General features: G+C 44.4%; 2 protein-coding genes across 5 annotated transcripts in view; one reads left to right on the plus strand and one right to left on the minus strand.

Annotated features, from left to right (window-relative positions):
* Positions 1-2346: 2346 nt before the first annotated feature.
* Positions 2347-13379, minus strand: THUMPD1 (THUMP domain containing 1). 3 transcript variants are annotated; one of them, XM_059692020.1, is made up of 5 exons: positions 13027-13379; positions 11620-11794; positions 10448-10696; positions 5687-6130; positions 2347-2926 (listed from the first exon to the last, which is right to left on the minus strand). In XM_059692020.1, exons 1-4 carry the CDS (start codon positions 13252-13254, stop codon positions 5712-5714), a joined length of 1071 nt encoding a protein of 356 aa, XP_059548003.1. In that variant the 5' UTR covers positions 13255-13379; the 3' UTR covers positions 2347-2926; positions 5687-5711. The 3 variants fall into 3 exon arrangements, with proteins under 3 accessions (XP_059548003.1, XP_059548002.1, XP_059548001.1); XM_059692019.1 differs by having other exon boundaries at positions 2347-2920; positions 5683-6130; XM_059692018.1 differs by having other exon boundaries at positions 2347-6130.
* The window catches only part of ACSM3 (acyl-CoA synthetase medium chain family member 3), a 75339-nt gene continuing 71520 nt past the window's right edge, over positions 12972-16790 (plus strand). Inside the window, exon 1 of one of the 2 annotated variants that reach the window (XM_059692011.1) lies at positions 12972-13111. Coding sequence is in view for 1 of the 2 variants with exons in the window: in XM_059692016.1 (XP_059547999.1) it covers positions 13103-13111 (9 nt within the window). In the remaining variant the exon portion in view is untranslated. The remainder of the gene's footprint in view (positions 13112-16790) is intronic. The other variant, XM_059692016.1, reaches the window with a different exon arrangement.

Genomic DNA, 16790 nt, shown 5'->3' on the forward strand with positions numbered 1-16790 from the left:
TAAATTTTTGTTCCTTTACTTTTTAAGACAATGTAGTAACTATTATTGATAACTATTAATAATGTAGTAACTATTATTGAGTTTCATGCACTGGGTAGGGTCCCTAGGCCTAGCTGGCAATCAGGGACCATCAAGTCCCCTGCCTCCCTGCCTCCGAGGCAGCAACCTCAGCAACCCACCAATGCCACCAGTCACCCACCCTGTTCCACGTTGCCCCCTGGTGGTCAGGACATGTCATAGCAAGTGATCGAACTTCAGGTCTCCCGGTCGAACTCCAAGGAGACACTGCATTATTAGCCTTTTATATATATACTAGAGGCCCGGTTCACAAAAATTTGTGCACTCGGGAGGGTCCCTCAGCTGGGACTGTGCCCTCTCGCAGCCTGGGACCCCTCAGGGGATGACTACCTGCTGGCTTAGGCACACTCCTCGGAGGATTGGGCCTAAGCTGGCAGTCAGACATCCCTCTGGCAGCCCAGGAGCCCTCGGAGGATGTCCACTTGCCAGCAGGGAGCAGGCCTAAACTGCAGTCGGACATCCTTAGAGCTGCTGAGGAGGCGGGAGAGGATCCCACCACCTCCACTGTACTGGCAGCCATCAGCCTGGCTTGTGGCTGAGCAGAGCTCCCCCTGTGGGAGCACACTGACCACCAGGGGGCAGCTCCTACATTGAGGGTCTGCCCCCTGGTGGTCAGTGTGTCATAGTGATCAGTCATTCCCAGTCCTTCGCTGTTAGGGTCAATTTGCATATTACCCTTTTATTATATAGAGGCCTGGTGCACGGGTGGGGGCCAGCTGGTTTTCCCTGAAGGATGTCCCAGATCAGGGTGGGGGTCCTGCTGGGGTGCCTGGCCAGCCAGGGTGAGGGGCTGATGGCTGTTTGCAGGCTGACCAAGCCCCCCAGTGGATACCCTTACCCCATGAGGGTGTGGCCAGCCTGGGTGAGGGGCTGATGGCTGTTTGCAGGCTGGCCACAGCCCCTTCAGGGTGGAGGTCCCCGCTGGGGTGATTGGCCAGCCTGGGTGAGGGGCTGACGGCCATTTTAAGGCTGGCCACACCACCTTCAGGGTGGGGGGGTTCCTGCTGGGGTGCCTGGCTAATCTGGGTGAGGGGCTGATGGCTGTTTGCAGGCTGGCCACGGCCCCCAGCCACCTAAGCTCCCAGTGGAGGCTGGCTGGAAGCAGGTATCTGGGATTTATTTAGCTTCTATAATTGAAACTTTGTTGCCTTTTGCAGAGGCCACAGCTGGCCAGGGCAGGATGGGAAACTTGGCTTCCTCCATCGCCAGGGCAACCAAGCCTCTGGCTTGCTCCAGCTCCGTGGCTGCCAGCCACCATCTTGGTTGGGTTAATTTGCATATAGTCGCTCAGATTGGCTGGTGGGTATGGCTTGAGCATAGCAAAAGTATGGTCAATTAGCATCTTTGTCTTTTATTAATGTAGATATATACTAGAGGTCCAGTGGACGAATTCGTGCACGGGTGGGGTCCCTCGCCTGGCTGGCAATGGGGTCCGATAGGGTTGGCCAGTCAGCAGGGGGGAGGGACCATGGGAGGTTGGCTGTGGGAGCATACTGACCACCAGGGGGCAGCTCCTGCATTGAGCGTCTGCTCCCTGGTGGTCAGTGTGCATCATAGCTACCGGCCGGTCATCTAGTCGTAACAGTCGCTTAGGCTTTTATATAGAGAGATGTAAAATACTAGAGGCCTCGTGCATGAAATCTGTGCATGGGAGTGGGCGGGGTGGGGGGCTCACCTCAGCCCAGCCTGCACCCTCTCCAATCCGGGTCCCTTCGAGGGATGTCCAACTGCCGGTTTAGGCCCGGTTGGGCCTAAATTGGCAGTCGGACATCCCTCTCACAATCCGGGACTGCTGGCTCCTAATTGCTCACCTGCCTACCTGCCTGATCGCCCCTAGGTGCCCCCTTGCCAGCCTGATCACCTCTAACTGCCCCTCCTGCTGGCCTGGTCATCCCCTACTGACGCCCCCCCTCCACCGGCCTGGTCACCCCCACTGCCCCCTCCCACCGGTCTGGTTGCCCCCAACTGCCCCCTCTGCCAGCCTGGTCACCCCTAACTCCCCTCCTTGTTCCCCACCAGCCTGGTCACCTCACACAGCCTGCGTTCAGTCGTTTGGTCGTCCCTCACTAATCCCCCCCCCCCCCCCCCCACTGCCGGCCTGATCGGCCCATGCAGCCTGCTGTTGTCATCAGTCCAGTTGCTTCGGTCGTGATGGCCCCTGGCTTTTTATATATTAGGATAAGTTGACATTAAACATCTTTTGTGATATGTCTATTATAAAGCAAGAAATTTATTAAGAGGCAGAAAGAGAAAAAAAGTACAGACCAATCTTTATGGAACAATTTTATTTTGATTTTTTCTAAAAATATCAGGAACTATAAAAAAACAAGCTTGATATTTGGCTGTACCAAAATCAGTACAAGTAAAACCAAAAGCAATACAAGAATAACATTCAGAAATCATGTTTTAGAGAAACATGTTTGAAAGTAGCAAGTTTAATGCTCGTTTCTCCATAGAGAAAAAACAAGTTTACTGGACCACAACACTGCTGTGTACTTTTTAAAACTGACATAATTTTTTAAAAAGAAAAATTTAAAGAAAGCATTCAATTCTAACCTGGAACCTCGTCTCTTATAGAATAACATGCTCACGTCAGTGAACATAAAGTTGGTAACCTTGAAAACGAGTCTTTTACTGGATGAACTCAGATTCCAACAGAACACAGCCCTTTACAGCTGGGAGGTCAGCTCTGGTCACCCAGGTCTTCCGAACGTAAACAAACACAGTGGGGAGTGAAACAAACGACTACACCCGAATCTTCCTGTAGCAGCAGCTTTCACGAAATGAAAGGAACCCAGCTTCACAGGTGCAGGAATGGCCATTTAATTCCAAGTCCCAGAGTCTTGCACTGTTGAAATAAAAATAATCTGACTTGGAGCAAGTCTGATGAAGGCACCAGAGTCCTATGCTGTTCCCCCAAATGATACTTGGAATGCTCTTATCATCCTTTCAAGTTGACTTCAACCTATTAGGAACTGACCTTCCAGGTAGGGAAGTCCCAGCCTCACCTGCATTAGCAGCCCTGTCTATTCCCCTTGCCCATCCAAATCTTCTAGTGTCGTTTGCCAACCCATGCTCACTAGTCCCTAAACAAACAGAGCCATTGGTGAGGGAAGACTTCCATTTGTGAAACTTCCAAACTTTTTAAAAAAGTGTTTTTATTGATTTTAGATAGAGAGGGAGGATAGAGATAGAAACATTGATGAGAGACATCGATAGGCTGCCTCCTGCATGGCCCCTACTGCTGATCGAGCCTGAAACCTGGGCATGTGCCCTGACTGGCAATCAAACAGGGTTTGGGGGGCTGGGAGGAGGAGGGCCTGGTTCATGGGTCGATGCTCAACTACTGATCTATACTGGCTGGGCATTTCCAAATATTTTTAAATTTAAATCTCCAAAAGCTAACTTCACAGCATCTTAATATTCTTAATTTTGCAACCTACTTTGGTGTCTGCCTCTTCCGGCTTTTTTCAGTTTTGCCCTGGAGGAACCCTTGAAAAACACATTCAAATTAAGGGAACCCCCATGGTCTGTGTGTGAGGGCACTAAACTGAAGGGTGCTCTATGTCACAGAAATCCAATGTCAGTGTAGGACGCAGTTCATTTTCTTCCCCAGACAAAACCTCAGGCTGAGACTCAGAAAGGGGTTCCCCTCCCAGCCACACACAAGTGTTAGGCAGGAGGGAAAATGCTATTCAATTTGGTTTAGCAGTTCTTCCAGGAGAGTTAGGGGCTTGAGCCTTGTTACTTTCTTCACTCTCAAACCCAAGTGGTTGTTCCAGAGTCCATTTCTTTTTAATCTAAGAATCTTGTCACTTTTAAGAAAAAATCTTTTCTCTAGGACCCTGCAGAAACATATTTGTTTGTTCATGCAATGAGAAATATCTCTTAGCCATTCTTTATCTTCAAAGCACTTAGTAAAACCTGGCCCAGTATTTTGTCTGTACTCTGGTCATTCACCTCCAAAGAGTTATGTGCTCTTGGTTCAGGTTTTAGTTTGGGGCTTTAAAAAACATATCCTTGCGTAAATGAAGTCTTTACGAAAGTAACCATTTTGTAGCATTATCCAAAACTTTCATCTCATGTTTTATAACAGCACCTCTCTGTGGAGAGAGCAGTGTGCTACAACATCAACATTACATTTTTTTTTTTTTTAAATGAGGCAAAATGTGTCATGAAGCCAACTGCTGATGGGCACCAGGAGTACAGATGACAGACCTTTGCTCTTCAGATATGAAGACCCATTACATTTATACTGGCCTTTGTTTTGGAAGGCATCTAGCAGCAGAAAGTTTTCTTGATTCATCGTTTATAAATCTTGCAAATGCTGCACCATGTCAAATATTCATCATAGTTGTATGAATGTCTAACCACTATGCTGTATACCTGAAACTAAAATATTGAATGCCAACTGTTGAAAAATTAAAAATAAATTAAAAAATATTCTTGGAATCTGTTGACTCATCAACCCAGATAAATCGCTACTTTTCAGTTAATGACAAAAGAAAACTTTTTAGCATCATGTGATATATAAGTCAATTTATTAAACTGGAGTAAAATCTTTTCAATTTCTTGAACTTCTTGCCCTAGCATTTCAATGTTGGTTTTATTAGATTCTTACCAACTATGTGAGACTTTATTTTGTGGAATAAGTTCTGCTACTAGATAATTTGCTTCCTACACTTTTTCACTGAATGTGATTTTTTAAACAAAAAATCTTTACTATTTTGATATTCCAAAAATCATTTAAAATAATCAAATTTTACTTATCAAATGGCTATGATTTAGTTGCAACTGCTGGACCAAAATCTAGGTTTATAGGTTGCATTCCAGATGATATACTCTGGAATAGGACAGCTTGGATTATACGTCCATATAAAATCATTAGAAAGTAGCTTTCACTGTAAAGAAAGAATTTCTTTCTGTCCCTTGTTGCACTAATATGCTCAAGTAACTCCGAAGACTGTAATTCTTCATCACTAACCTGATCAGAAGTGTCTGTGTTCTATGCCTAGCACAGTCCTCTTCTACCTCACACCTTGCCTTCAAAAATGGTTGCACTGGACCATCAGATTTGTTTGTAATAAACAAAAAATTTTATTTTTAAGAAAATACGAAACGGGCATAACAGCTAAACAAGAAATCACAAAAAGTTCAAAAACTTCACAAAACAATTCACTTCTAACCTTTTGCCCCATGTTTTTGCAGTTTACAACAAAGTATCAGGAGACAACTGAGCTGCAGCACACGACAATTCCTTCCTGAGAATGAACATTTCCCTCGAAGTTCGCCCCCATCAGTCAGTCGGTGGGCCGTGCTGGGGCAGGTAGTCAGGAGGGAGCGGCCAATGTCATACTCCTACCACACTCCCTCTGTGAATAGTGCTCACCAATCACCCACAGGGTCCAGCCCAACCCCGTGGCGGGCCCACCGCACTCTGCCATGCAGGCGCACACAGTCTCTAAGGAACTGTCAGCAGGGCGGCTCCGTCACTGCTCACTACTGTGAGCACGGCGTTATGCAGCACAAGAAGTTCAAAAACAACATTTTCAGTAGCAATTTTATATGGAGCCCCAGCAACAGCTCGCAGAATCCTAGAGAAACTCACCTCCAACATCAAAAGACTTTTTTCCCTATAAGAGGTCATTTTCATTTGACTCAGATCCTTCTGTGACTTGACTTGCAAGTTCAGGTTTAGCTCCTTCCTCGTGTGCCACCTGTGTCTCAGATACCGGTTTTGCCTGCCCCTGCTCCTCACTATTCTCTGGTGCCTGCTGGCTATTTTTTCCGTCTGCTGGGTCATTTTGATTTGATCTGTCACCAGCTTCCAATTTAGCTTCTTCCCCATTTCCTGCTCGGGCTGCCTGCTTGGGGTCGAGCGGCCGCGGGTCCTGAGCGCTCTTGGCCACCTCCTGGAGATTATACTTCCTGAACAACACGTAATCTTTCACAACACTCAGGCAGCACACGGCCTTGATGATTTCCACTACCACTGTGTACTGCGGGTTGGTAAGATCCACTTTGTTTTCCGAGTTGAGGCTTCCTACTATTCCTGTAGAAAAAAGAGGGAAAAACTTAGGCTGAGAGGGTACTGTGACGCTTCAAGGATACAAAAACATTCTTTCATCTCTCTGCCTGGGACTTGTTAAACCAAAGCACATACAAGTGCTCTCTTCCACACAGGCCTCAGTCACATACCCTGACCTCTTTCAATCATAAATGGGTGCTGGATTTTGTCAAATACTTTTCTTGCATCTATTGATTGCATCATAGGATTGCCCTATGACCCAGTGATTCCACTTCTGAAAATATGTCCAAAGAAGCCCAAAACACTAATTCGAAAGACTATATGCATTACCATGTTCACTGCAGCATTATTTACAATAGCCAAGATATGGAAGCAACCCAAGTGCTCATCAATAGACAAGTGGATAAAAAACCTATGGCACAGCTACATAATACACAATGGAGTACTGCTTGGCCATAAAAAAGAAAAAAACTTACCTTTTGCAACAAACAGCATGGATAAATCTAGAGGACATTATGCTAAGTGAAAAAAGTCAGAGAAAGACAAATACCATATAATTTCACTTATATGTGGAATCAAGAACAATAAATCAAAAGAGACTCAGGTACAGAGAACAGAACGGTTGATAGAGGGGAGATGGTTGAAGGGCTGGGTGAAAAGGTGAAGGGATTAAGAAGTACAAATTGGTAGTTAAAGAATAGTCACAGTACTGTAAAGTACCACATAAGGAATACAGTCAGCAGTATAATTGTGAATGGGGTCAGGTGGGTACTTGAAATATCGGTGGGGGTTGGGGGGACCACTCCATAAATTATGTGTTTGTCAAACCACTATACTGTTTTTCTGAAACTAATACAGAATAATATCAAATGTAAACTATAATTGAAAAAAATAAGTTTTAAAAATGAGTTTTTAAAGGTTTAAGGCTTACATTTTTTAGTGTAGAGCAAATATATTAAAATGTCTTTAAAATAATATTAAACCTAACTGATTTCAGTATGTTGGATATGAGGTTTTCTGATAGTTAGATATTAAGTCTTTTCCAAACCAAGATTGAATTTTTCTTTGGAAAATAAGTATTCTTATTAAATGTCTCAGGGTTTCATTTGCATTTTAAAAACTCTCAGCAAAGTGGGAACAGAGGCAACATATCTCTAAGGCCACATATAACAAACCCACAGCCAATATCATACTCAATAGGGAAAAACTAAAAGTGTTCCCTTAAAGTCAGAAACAAGACAGGGATGTCCGCTTTCACCACTCTTATTCAACATAGTACTAGAAGTCCTAGCCACAGTGAAGAAATAAGTCCTAGCCGACAAGAAGAAATAAAAGGCATCTAAATTGGATAGGAGTAAGTAAAACTGTTATTATTTGCAGATGACACAATACTGTATATAGAGCGCCCTACCTATTCCACACAAAAAAACTACTAGAACTGATACATGACTTAATTCAGTAAAGTACCAGGATTCACAATAAATATCCAAAAATCAGTTGCATTTTTATATGGCAACTAGAGGCCCAGTGCATGAATTCATGCACAGGTGGGGTTCCTAGGCCTGGCCGGCTATCAGGACCATCTCGCCAAGTCCCGATTGGGGCCTGCTGGCCGGGGAGAGGGCCGCGGGAGGTTGGCCAGCTGGCCAGGGGGAGGGACCAGGGGAGGATGGGCGGCCACAGGAGATTGGCTGTGGGAGTGCACTGTCCACCAGGGGGCAGCTCCTGCATTGAGCATTTTCCCCTTGGTGGTCAGTGCCCGTCATAGCGACTGGCTGACCAGTCGTTCCGATTGTAATGGTTGCTTAGGCTTTTTTATATAAAGATAATGAACTACCAGAAAGGAAAATTAAAAAACACATCCATTTACAACTGCATAAAAGACACCTAGGAATAAATTTATTTTATTTTATTGATTAGAGGCCTGGTGCACAGATTTGTGCACTGGTGGGGTCCCTCGGCCTGGCCTGAGGGGATTGGGCTGAAACTGGCTCTCGGACATCCCCTGAGGGGTCCCAGATTGCAAGAGGGCGGTTCTCGGGTGACACACCCTAGAATCGGGCTCCCTCCTCTCTGGTTCCGGGTGCGTAACCTGAGAACCGCAGCTGCCAAGTCACCACAGCTTGGCAGCTACTGCATTGAGCACCTGCCCCCTGGTGGTCAATGCGCATCATAGCTACCGGTCAGATGGTAAACGGTCACTTAGGCTTTTATTTATATATATATATATATATATATATATATATATATATATATATATATATATATGGATTCCAGAGAAGGAGGGAGAGAGGAATAGAGAGGTGGAAGGGAGGAAGGGGGAGGGGGAAGGAGAGAAAGAGAACCATGGCTATGAGAGACATACATCAATCAGTTGCCTCCTGTTCTTGCCCCAACTGGGGGTTGAACCCGCAACCTAGGTATGTGCCCTGACTGGGAATCAACTCCATGACCTTCTATTGCACGGAATAACTATCCAACCAACTGAGCCACACCAGCCAGGGCTCTAGGGATAAATTTAACAGAGGAGGTTACAGAAAATTATAAAACATTAAAGAGAGAAATCAAAGAAGATACTAATAAATAGAAACATATACCATGCAATCTATAGATTCAACACAATTCCTATCAAAATTCCAATGGTAGCCGAAACCGGTTTGGCTCGGTGGATAGAGCGTCGGCCTGCGGACTGAAGGGTCCTAGGTTCGATTCCGGTCAAGGGCATGTACCTGGGTTGCGGGCACATCCCCAGTAGGAGATGTGCAGGAGGCGGCTGATCGATGTTTCTCTCTCATCGATGTTTCTAACTCTCTATCTCTCTCCTTTCCTCTCTGTAAAAAATCAATAAAATATATTTTAAAAAAAAAAATTCCAATGGTATATTTCACAGAACTAGAACAAATAATCCAAAAATTTGTATGGAAACACAAAAGACCCAAATAGTGACAGAAATCTTTTATTTTTTTTAACTGATTTTAGTGAGAGAGTGGTAGGGAGAGGGAAAGAGAGAGAAAGATAGATGTGACAAAGAAACATCGATCGCCTGCCTCCCATATGCGCCCTGACTGGGAATCAAACCCACAACCTGGATATGTGCCCTGACCAGGAAGTGAACCCACAACCCTTTGGTGCACGGGACCACACTCCAACCAACTAAGCCACATGGACCAGGACAGCGACAGGTATCTTGAAAAAAGAAGACAAAGTGGGGAGTATCACACTACCTAATATCAAACTATACTACAAAGCCATCGAAATCAATACAGCATGGCACAGGCATAAAAACAGACACATAGCTCATGGACTCAGAGAGAGCCCAGAGATAAACCCACCCCTATCCAGTCAATTAATCTTTGATAAAGGAAGCAAGAACGTACAATGGCACAAAAACAGTCTATTCAATAAATGGTGCTGGAAAAACTGGATGGATACGTGCAAAAAAAAAAAAAAGAAAGAAAGAAAGAAACGAGGCCACCTTCTTATCATCCGTAAGAATAAGCTCAAAATGGATTAAAAACTTAAAGTCTCAAAACCATGAAACCCCTAGAAGAACACATAGGAGTAACATCTCAGATGTTTCCCATAGCGATATTCTTCTGACACCTCTTCTTGGACAAGGGAAACAGAAAAAATAAAGAAATGGGACTACAGTAAACTAAAAAATTTTTGTACAGCAAAACAAAGAGACAATCTACAGAATGGGAGAGCATAATCACCAATGACGTGTCCAATAAGGGATTAATATCAAAATTTATAAAGAACTCAGACAATTCAACACCAGAAAAACAAACAACCCAATTAAAAAGTGGGGCCAGCCAGCATGGCTCAGTGGTTGAGGGTGAACCTATGAACTAAATGGTCACAGTTTGATTCCCAGTCACGGCCCATGCCTGGGTTTCGGACTTGATCCCCAAGGTAGGATGTGCAGGAGGCAGCCAATCAATGATTCTCTCTCATTATTGATGTTTCTATCTCTCTCTTCCTTCTCTGAAATCAATAAAAATATATTTTTTAAAAAAAAGTGGGCAGAAGACCTGAGTAGACACTTCTCCAAAGACTACACACAGATGGCCAATAGACACATGAAAAGATGCTCAATGTCACTAATCATCAGAGAGATGCAAATCACACAATTAGATATCACCTCACACCTGTCAGGATCATCAATAAATCAATAAACAAGAGCTGTTGAAAATGTGGAGAAAAGGGAGCACTGTTGGTGGGAATGTAAACTGGTGCAATCACTTTGGAGAACAGAGTGGAGTTTCCTAAAAAAAATTCATACAAACAAGAACAAGAATTACTTTGCACACCAATGTAAAATCACTGAGAGAAATATACCTGCCAATTCTTTGATAACTTCTTCTCTATTCACATGACTGTTATTTCGAGCTTTATATACAATCTGAAATGTCCCTTTATTTGGAGCTTTAAACCAAGGTTCCAAAAAAGTTTCTGCATATTTTTTCATATCTTCTAAGAAAGCCTTGCATGTGCCTGAGATGGGTAACATTCGTAGAATAACCCTGGTCTTCTTCTTCTTTGTTTTGTACATATCCTGGAGAATATGATGTACCAGTTTCTCAGGTTCTAAAGGGAAAAAGCAGCACGGAACAGACAAGTTGAGAATCTAAGTTTTCAGACATTTTAAAGCCTCTTCTAACTCTCTAAAATGAATTTTCATTGTCAGTGACATAAATTGACAATAGAGTATAAGAAGTGATCATAATGAATTTTAAATAAGTCTAACCAACCATGCTTTCCAACTAGTATTTCTTCAATGCCTACTATGTATCAATACCATATCTAGTATTTTAACTCTTCAGCATTACTTTTACCAAAAACAACTGTTCACGAAGACAGCAAAGCTACATTTTTATATCTGACTTACTCAATGATAAAACCACACTGTTGTTTTCCTATAAAAGTGGCAACTATCTAAGTAACAAACATTAAATAGCACAGTTTTTTACAAAAACAAGAATCTGCAAATCACTGAAAAAGATGTAATTAATCCAGAAGCTAAGTTTGTACATAAATCTAGATCTCAGGCCTTAGAGGAGCCCCAGACCATGACCTGCACAAGGCCAAGCGGTAGTCCTTAGGTCACAGCCTAATGATATACAAATCTGATGGGGCTGCTCAGTGCTTTCAATACTTTTAACTGCATTTAAAAATCTAGAAGCTTCTCCAGATTCCCAACTTCTTTTGAAAAATCAGAAGATGTGGCCCTACCAGGACCACATCCCCTAAAGCCTGAAGCCATTCCAGATGGGCTGGAGCTGGGTGGCGGCTGCCCCTTGTAGACAGAGCATGTGCTTGTTTTACCTAAAGTGACATGCAAAGGAAGTGGCAAACCCAAGTTTCTACTCCTGAGCCAAGGCTGTGTCCCCCACCCCGTTCTGCCTTCTATATGCCTGGTGCTGAGACCGGGTGAGGGAGCCGGTGTTCTGAGAGGGAGATGGCCAGGCAGTACAGGATCGGGCATCGCAAGGCGTAGTGGCCAGACACACCTATCCCCAGTGTCCTGATGAAGACCACATTGTTCGCGCCGCTCTCCACTGACTGGAACCTTCTCAGCCGCATCTCCGTAGACGCTTTAATGTCACCAACTTCTTTCTTCAAGGCGGCCTCCGCATCGTCGTCCTCTCCCTCGCCTCCTGAGGGCGGCTGGTCCTGGTCTGTAAACTTTGCATAAAACGGATGAGCAGAGATGCCGTCACAGCTCACGTGAAAGGCGGTAATAAACGGCTTATGTGAAACCCCCAGTGGCAGACAGCTCAGTATTGACAAACCTTTTCATTAAGATACTGAGACCTCACTTCCCCCAAAATGAGGATCGTGGTGCCTCTCATTTGAAAATGTTTCCAAAAACACGGTAACAGTCAGGGACAGAGAGAAATATGCTCACCAGATCAATCATTCCAGGGTGGCCCTTCATCCCACCCCTAGACACCTTTGTGCCTAATGACACTCTCCCTTGGGTGAGAGGAGACCATGTCCTTGCGGAATGGAAAACGGTTATTCGTGTTCTAATGAGGAAGAGGAAACAATCCCAGGCACTTGCTCTCGGTGCCAGTGTAGAAAGGACAGCACTGCCTGCCCAGTCCCCCGCCCATCGATGGAGTTGCCAAGCGGGCACTAGTAAGTGTACACATTTTTGGGGCCTTTACCCTACACCAGGAGGTAGTTTATGGACATAAGCAACTTTTTAGTCACCCTTAAAAAGTGCTACCATTATTCTTTGTCATCTAAGTCAGCATAATAAAATGACATGCCGTGTCCAGCCCCAGAGGCCCTGGGGACCAGCCCCCTTCATTGAACTCTTGGGTGTGTCCATACATGTGTTAGTCCGGATCTAAGCCAAGAATATGACTTGCAAACTGCGATGGGGCAATTACATTTGAAGTGCTACTGGTGGAAGAGTTCTAACTTTGAAAATGTGTTTCTACATGCATTTGAGAAATAACTAACACGAATACTAAACCCACTATTTCAGAGCTACTACCGAGGACAGACATTACTGCAGCCAAGGTGCTCAGACAGCGGCACCACGTGGCAAACCCTGCGGCGAACTTCCTGGGACCGTGGCCAGCTCCATCGCCTACGTAACCCTCGGGTCCTCCTCAACATGGCTCACAAGGCGGTCGTGAGGAGTAAATGTCTCTGAAAAACCCAGAAACACAAGCCTGGGCGGCAGGGCGCAGTCTGTAGGTAGGGGCCGCCGATTAACAACCAGAAGCAAGTGCAGGACGGCAGCACTTCCCGCCCGACTCCACCCGCTCCGCGACCCGAACACGCGAGGGGGCGGGACGTCAGAGGCCACGCCCCGCCCGCGCAGACGCAGGGCCGCGCATGCGTCTGAAGGCGGGCGGCCTTCCTCGTCCGAAAGCCTAGCGGTAGCCCCGGCGCAGGCCTACCTTCTCCGGCCCATACAGGTCGTCGCCATACTCGTTGAGCAGGCTGTAGGCTTCCTCCACGCACTTGCGCTCGTTCATGTTGCAGGTAATGAGCACGCCCTGCAGCCCGGGCTCCAGCTGCCGCGGGCCCGCGCCGTCGCCGCGCCGGGCGCGCTTGGCCGGGACGTACTGCGCCTTCCCCTTGCGCTTCCCGCCGCCCCGCGGGGGCATTTGTGCCGCGCTCGCCATGTGCGCACAGGGCGCCGGCCAGAAACGCGCTGCTCTGCGGCGGTGGCGGCGACCCTCCCGCTGGCGCCGGTGCCACGCGGGGACGCGCGAAGGTCCCCCGAAGCCCCGCCTCCAAGCTGCTTCCGGTTGCGCTGGTCCTAAAGCCCGCGGCCCGGTGGGCGGGCCCGCGCCTCCGCCCCGCATTTGCCCCGCCCCGGAAGGAGCGGTTTCCCTGGAGCAGTGGCCTGTGACCTTAGGATAAGATGCTGGTCGCCAACCGCATGTACTAGTAGATGGAGCTTGCAAAGCACCGTTTCATTTACGTATTAATATTCACTGATTTACTCAATATTTATTAAGCACCTATGTGCCAGTAATTGCCCTATACTGAGGTTGAGACTATTAAAAAGCAAGACCTTTTTAATTTTTTAAAAATTACTTGTACATATGGCTCCTTTTTCCCCCATTGACCTTCCCCCAGCCTCCTCTACCCTGCCTCCCACTCCCTCGCCCCAGTGTCTTGTGTCCATTGGTTATGCTTATGTGCATGCATACCATTTGATTGATCTCTTATCCTCCTCCAATACTCCCCAGCCTTCCCGCTGTAATTTCACAGTCTGTGCAGTGCTTCTCTGCCTCTCTATCTTTTTGTTCATCAGGTTATAATGTTCTTTATTATCCATAGATGACTGAGATCATTTGATATTTATCTTTCTCTGACTGGCTTATTTCACTTAGCATAATGCTCTCCAGTTCCACCCATGCTGCTGCAAATTGTAAGAGCTCCTTTTTTACAGCAGCATAGTATTCCATTGTGCAGATGTACCACAGTTTTCTAATCCGCTCATCTGCTGATGGGCACTTAGGCTGTTTCCAAATCTTAGCTATGGTGAATTGTGCTGCTATGAACATAGTGGTGCATATATCCTTTCTGATTGGTGTTTCTGGTTTCTTCGGATATATTCCTAGAAGTGGGATCACGGGGTCAAATGGGAGTTCCATTTTCAGTTTTTTGAGGAAACTCCATACTGTTCTCCACAGTGGCTGCACCAGTCTGCATTCTCACCAGCAGTGCACAAGTGTTCCTTTTTCTCTGCATCCTCGCCAGCACTTGTCGTTTGTTGATTTGTTGATGATAGCCATCCTGACAGGTGTGAGATGGTACCTCATTGCTGTTTTGATTTGCATCTCTCGGATGATTAGTGACTTTGAGCATTTTTCATATGTCTCTTGGCTTTCTGAATGTCCTCTTTTTGAAAAGTGTCTATTTAGGCCCTTTGCCCATTTTTTGATTGGATTGTTTATCTTCCTTTTGTTGAGTTGTATGAGTTCCCTATAAATGTTGGAGATTAATCCCTTATTGATGATAACATTGGCAAATATGTTCTCTCACGCAGTGGGCTCTCTTGTTGTTTTGTTGATGGTTTCTTTTGCTGTGCAGAAGCTTTTTATTTTGAGGTAATCCCCTTTGTTTATTTTCTCCTTAGACTCTTGCCCTAGGAGCTGTGTCTGTAAAGATATTGCTACGACATATGTCTGTAATTTTGCTGCCTATGGAGTCTTGTAGGATTTTTATGGTTTCCCGTCTTACATTCAAGTCTTTAGCCATTTTGAGTTTGTTTTTGTGTATGGTATAAGTTAGTGATCTAGTTTCATTTTTTTGCATATATCTGACCAGATTTCCCAGCACCATTTATTAAAGAGGCTGTTTTGACTCCATTGTATGCTCTTGCCTCCTTTGTCAAATATTAATTGAGCATAATGGCTTGGGTCAATTTCTGGGCCCTCTATTCTCTTCCATTGGTCTATATGTCTGTTCTTGTGCCAGTACCAGGCAGTTTTGAGAACCGTGGCTTCGTAATACAGTTTGATGTCTGGTATTGTGATCCCTCCAACTTTGTTCTTCTTTCTCAGGATTGCTGTGGCTATTTGGGGTGTTTTTTTTATTCCAGATGAATTTATGTAGAGTTTGTTCTAGATCTTTGAAATATGCCGTTGGTATTTTAATAGTATTGCATTGAATCTATAGATTGCTTTGGGTAGTATGGACATTTTAATGATGTTGATTCTACCAATCCGTGAACGTGGTATGTTCTTCTATTTGTTTATGTCTTCCTCTATCTCTTTTTTTCAATATCCTGTAGTTTTCCGAGTACAGGCCTTTTATGTGCTTGGTTAAGTTTATTCCTAGGTATCTCAATTTTCTTGGTGCAATGGTAAATGGGATTGTTTTGTTCATTTCTCTTTCTGTGCGTTCATTATTGGTGTATAAAAAAGCCATAGATTTCTGGGTGTTAATTTTGTATCTTGCTACATTGCTAAATTCATTTATTAGGTCTAATAATTTTTTGATGGAGTCTCTGGGGATTTCTATGTATAGTATCATGCCATCTGCAGATATGGACAGTTTTACTTCTTCTTTTCCAATTTGGATGCCTTTTATTTCTTCTTCTTGTCTGATCGCAACAGTTAGTACTTCTAGTCTTATGTCGAACGGGAGTGGTGAAAGTGGGCATCCTTGTCTTGTTCCTGTTCTCAGGGGAAATGGGTTTAGTTTTTGCCCATTGAGTATGATGTTGGCTGTAGATTTGTCATATATGGCTTTTATTATGTTGAGGTATGATCCCTCTATTCCCACTTTGCTGAGTTTTTATCAAGAAAGGGTGTTGGATTTTGTATAATGCTTGATCTGCATCAATTGATATGATTATGTGATTTTTGTCTCTCAGTTTGTTTATGTGCTGTATCACATTTATTGATTTGCGGATATTGTACCATCCTTGCATCCCCGGAATAAATCCCACTTGGTCATGGTTTACGATCTTTCTAATGTACTGCTGAATCCTATTTGCTAGAATTTTGTTGAGGATTTTAGCATCTATGCTCATCAAGGATATTGGCCTGTAGTTCTCTTTTTTTATGGTGTCTTAATCTGGTTTTGTTATTAGGGTGATGCTGGCTTCATAGAAGGAGCTTGGATAGTCTGAGGAGGATAGGTTTTAGTTCTTCTTTGAATGCTTGGTAGAATTCCCCTGTAAAGCCGTCTGGATGAGGGCTTTTGTTTGCTGGAAGATTTTTGATCACTGTTTCAATTACAGGTTTTTTTATTCTTCTTGGTTGAGTTTTGGAAGCTTGTATTTTTCTATGAATATGTCCATTTCGTCTACTTGTCCTTTTTATTGGAAAAGAGTTGTTCATAGTATTTTTTCATAATCATTTGTATTTCTGTAGGATCGGTTGTTACTTCACCTCTTTCATTTCTGAGTTTGTTTATTTGGGTCCTCTCTCTTTGCTTCTTGGTGAGCCTGGCTAGAGGTTCATCAATCTTGTTTATCCTTCAAAGAACCAGTTCTTGGTTTTATTGATCTTTTGATGATTGTTTTTTGGTCTCTATTTCATTTATCGCCGCTCTGATCTTTATTTCCTTCCTTCTGCTTACACTGGGCTTTTCTTGTTGCTCTGTTTCTAACTCTTTGAGTTCTAGGGTTAGGTAATTTATTACCATTGTTTCTTGTTTTTTGCCGTAGGCTTGTAGGGCTATGAACTTCCCTCTCAAG

The sequence above is a fragment of the Myotis daubentonii genome, chromosome 4 (assembly GCF_963259705.1).
Source record: "Myotis daubentonii chromosome 4, mMyoDau2.1, whole genome shotgun sequence".
Lineage (NCBI taxonomy): Eukaryota > Metazoa > Chordata > Mammalia > Chiroptera > Vespertilionidae > Myotis > Myotis daubentonii.

What these genes read in the sequence shown, in the direction of transcription:
- THUMPD1 (XM_059692020.1), bottom strand. Translation starts at nt 13,254, where the DNA reads ATGGCGAGCGCGGCACAAATGCCCCCGCGGGGCGGCGGGAAGCGCAAG. An exon ending in CATCAGGACACTGGGGATAG is followed by an intron (nt 10,697 to 11,619) that starts GTGTGTCTGGCC and finishes TTTTCCCTTTAG; the next exon opens with AACCTGAGAAACTGGTACAT. An exon ending in AGTTATCAAAGAATTGGCAG is followed by an intron (nt 6,131 to 10,447) that starts GTATATTTCTCT and finishes TTTTTTCTACAG; the next exon opens with GAATAGTAGGAAGCCTCAAC.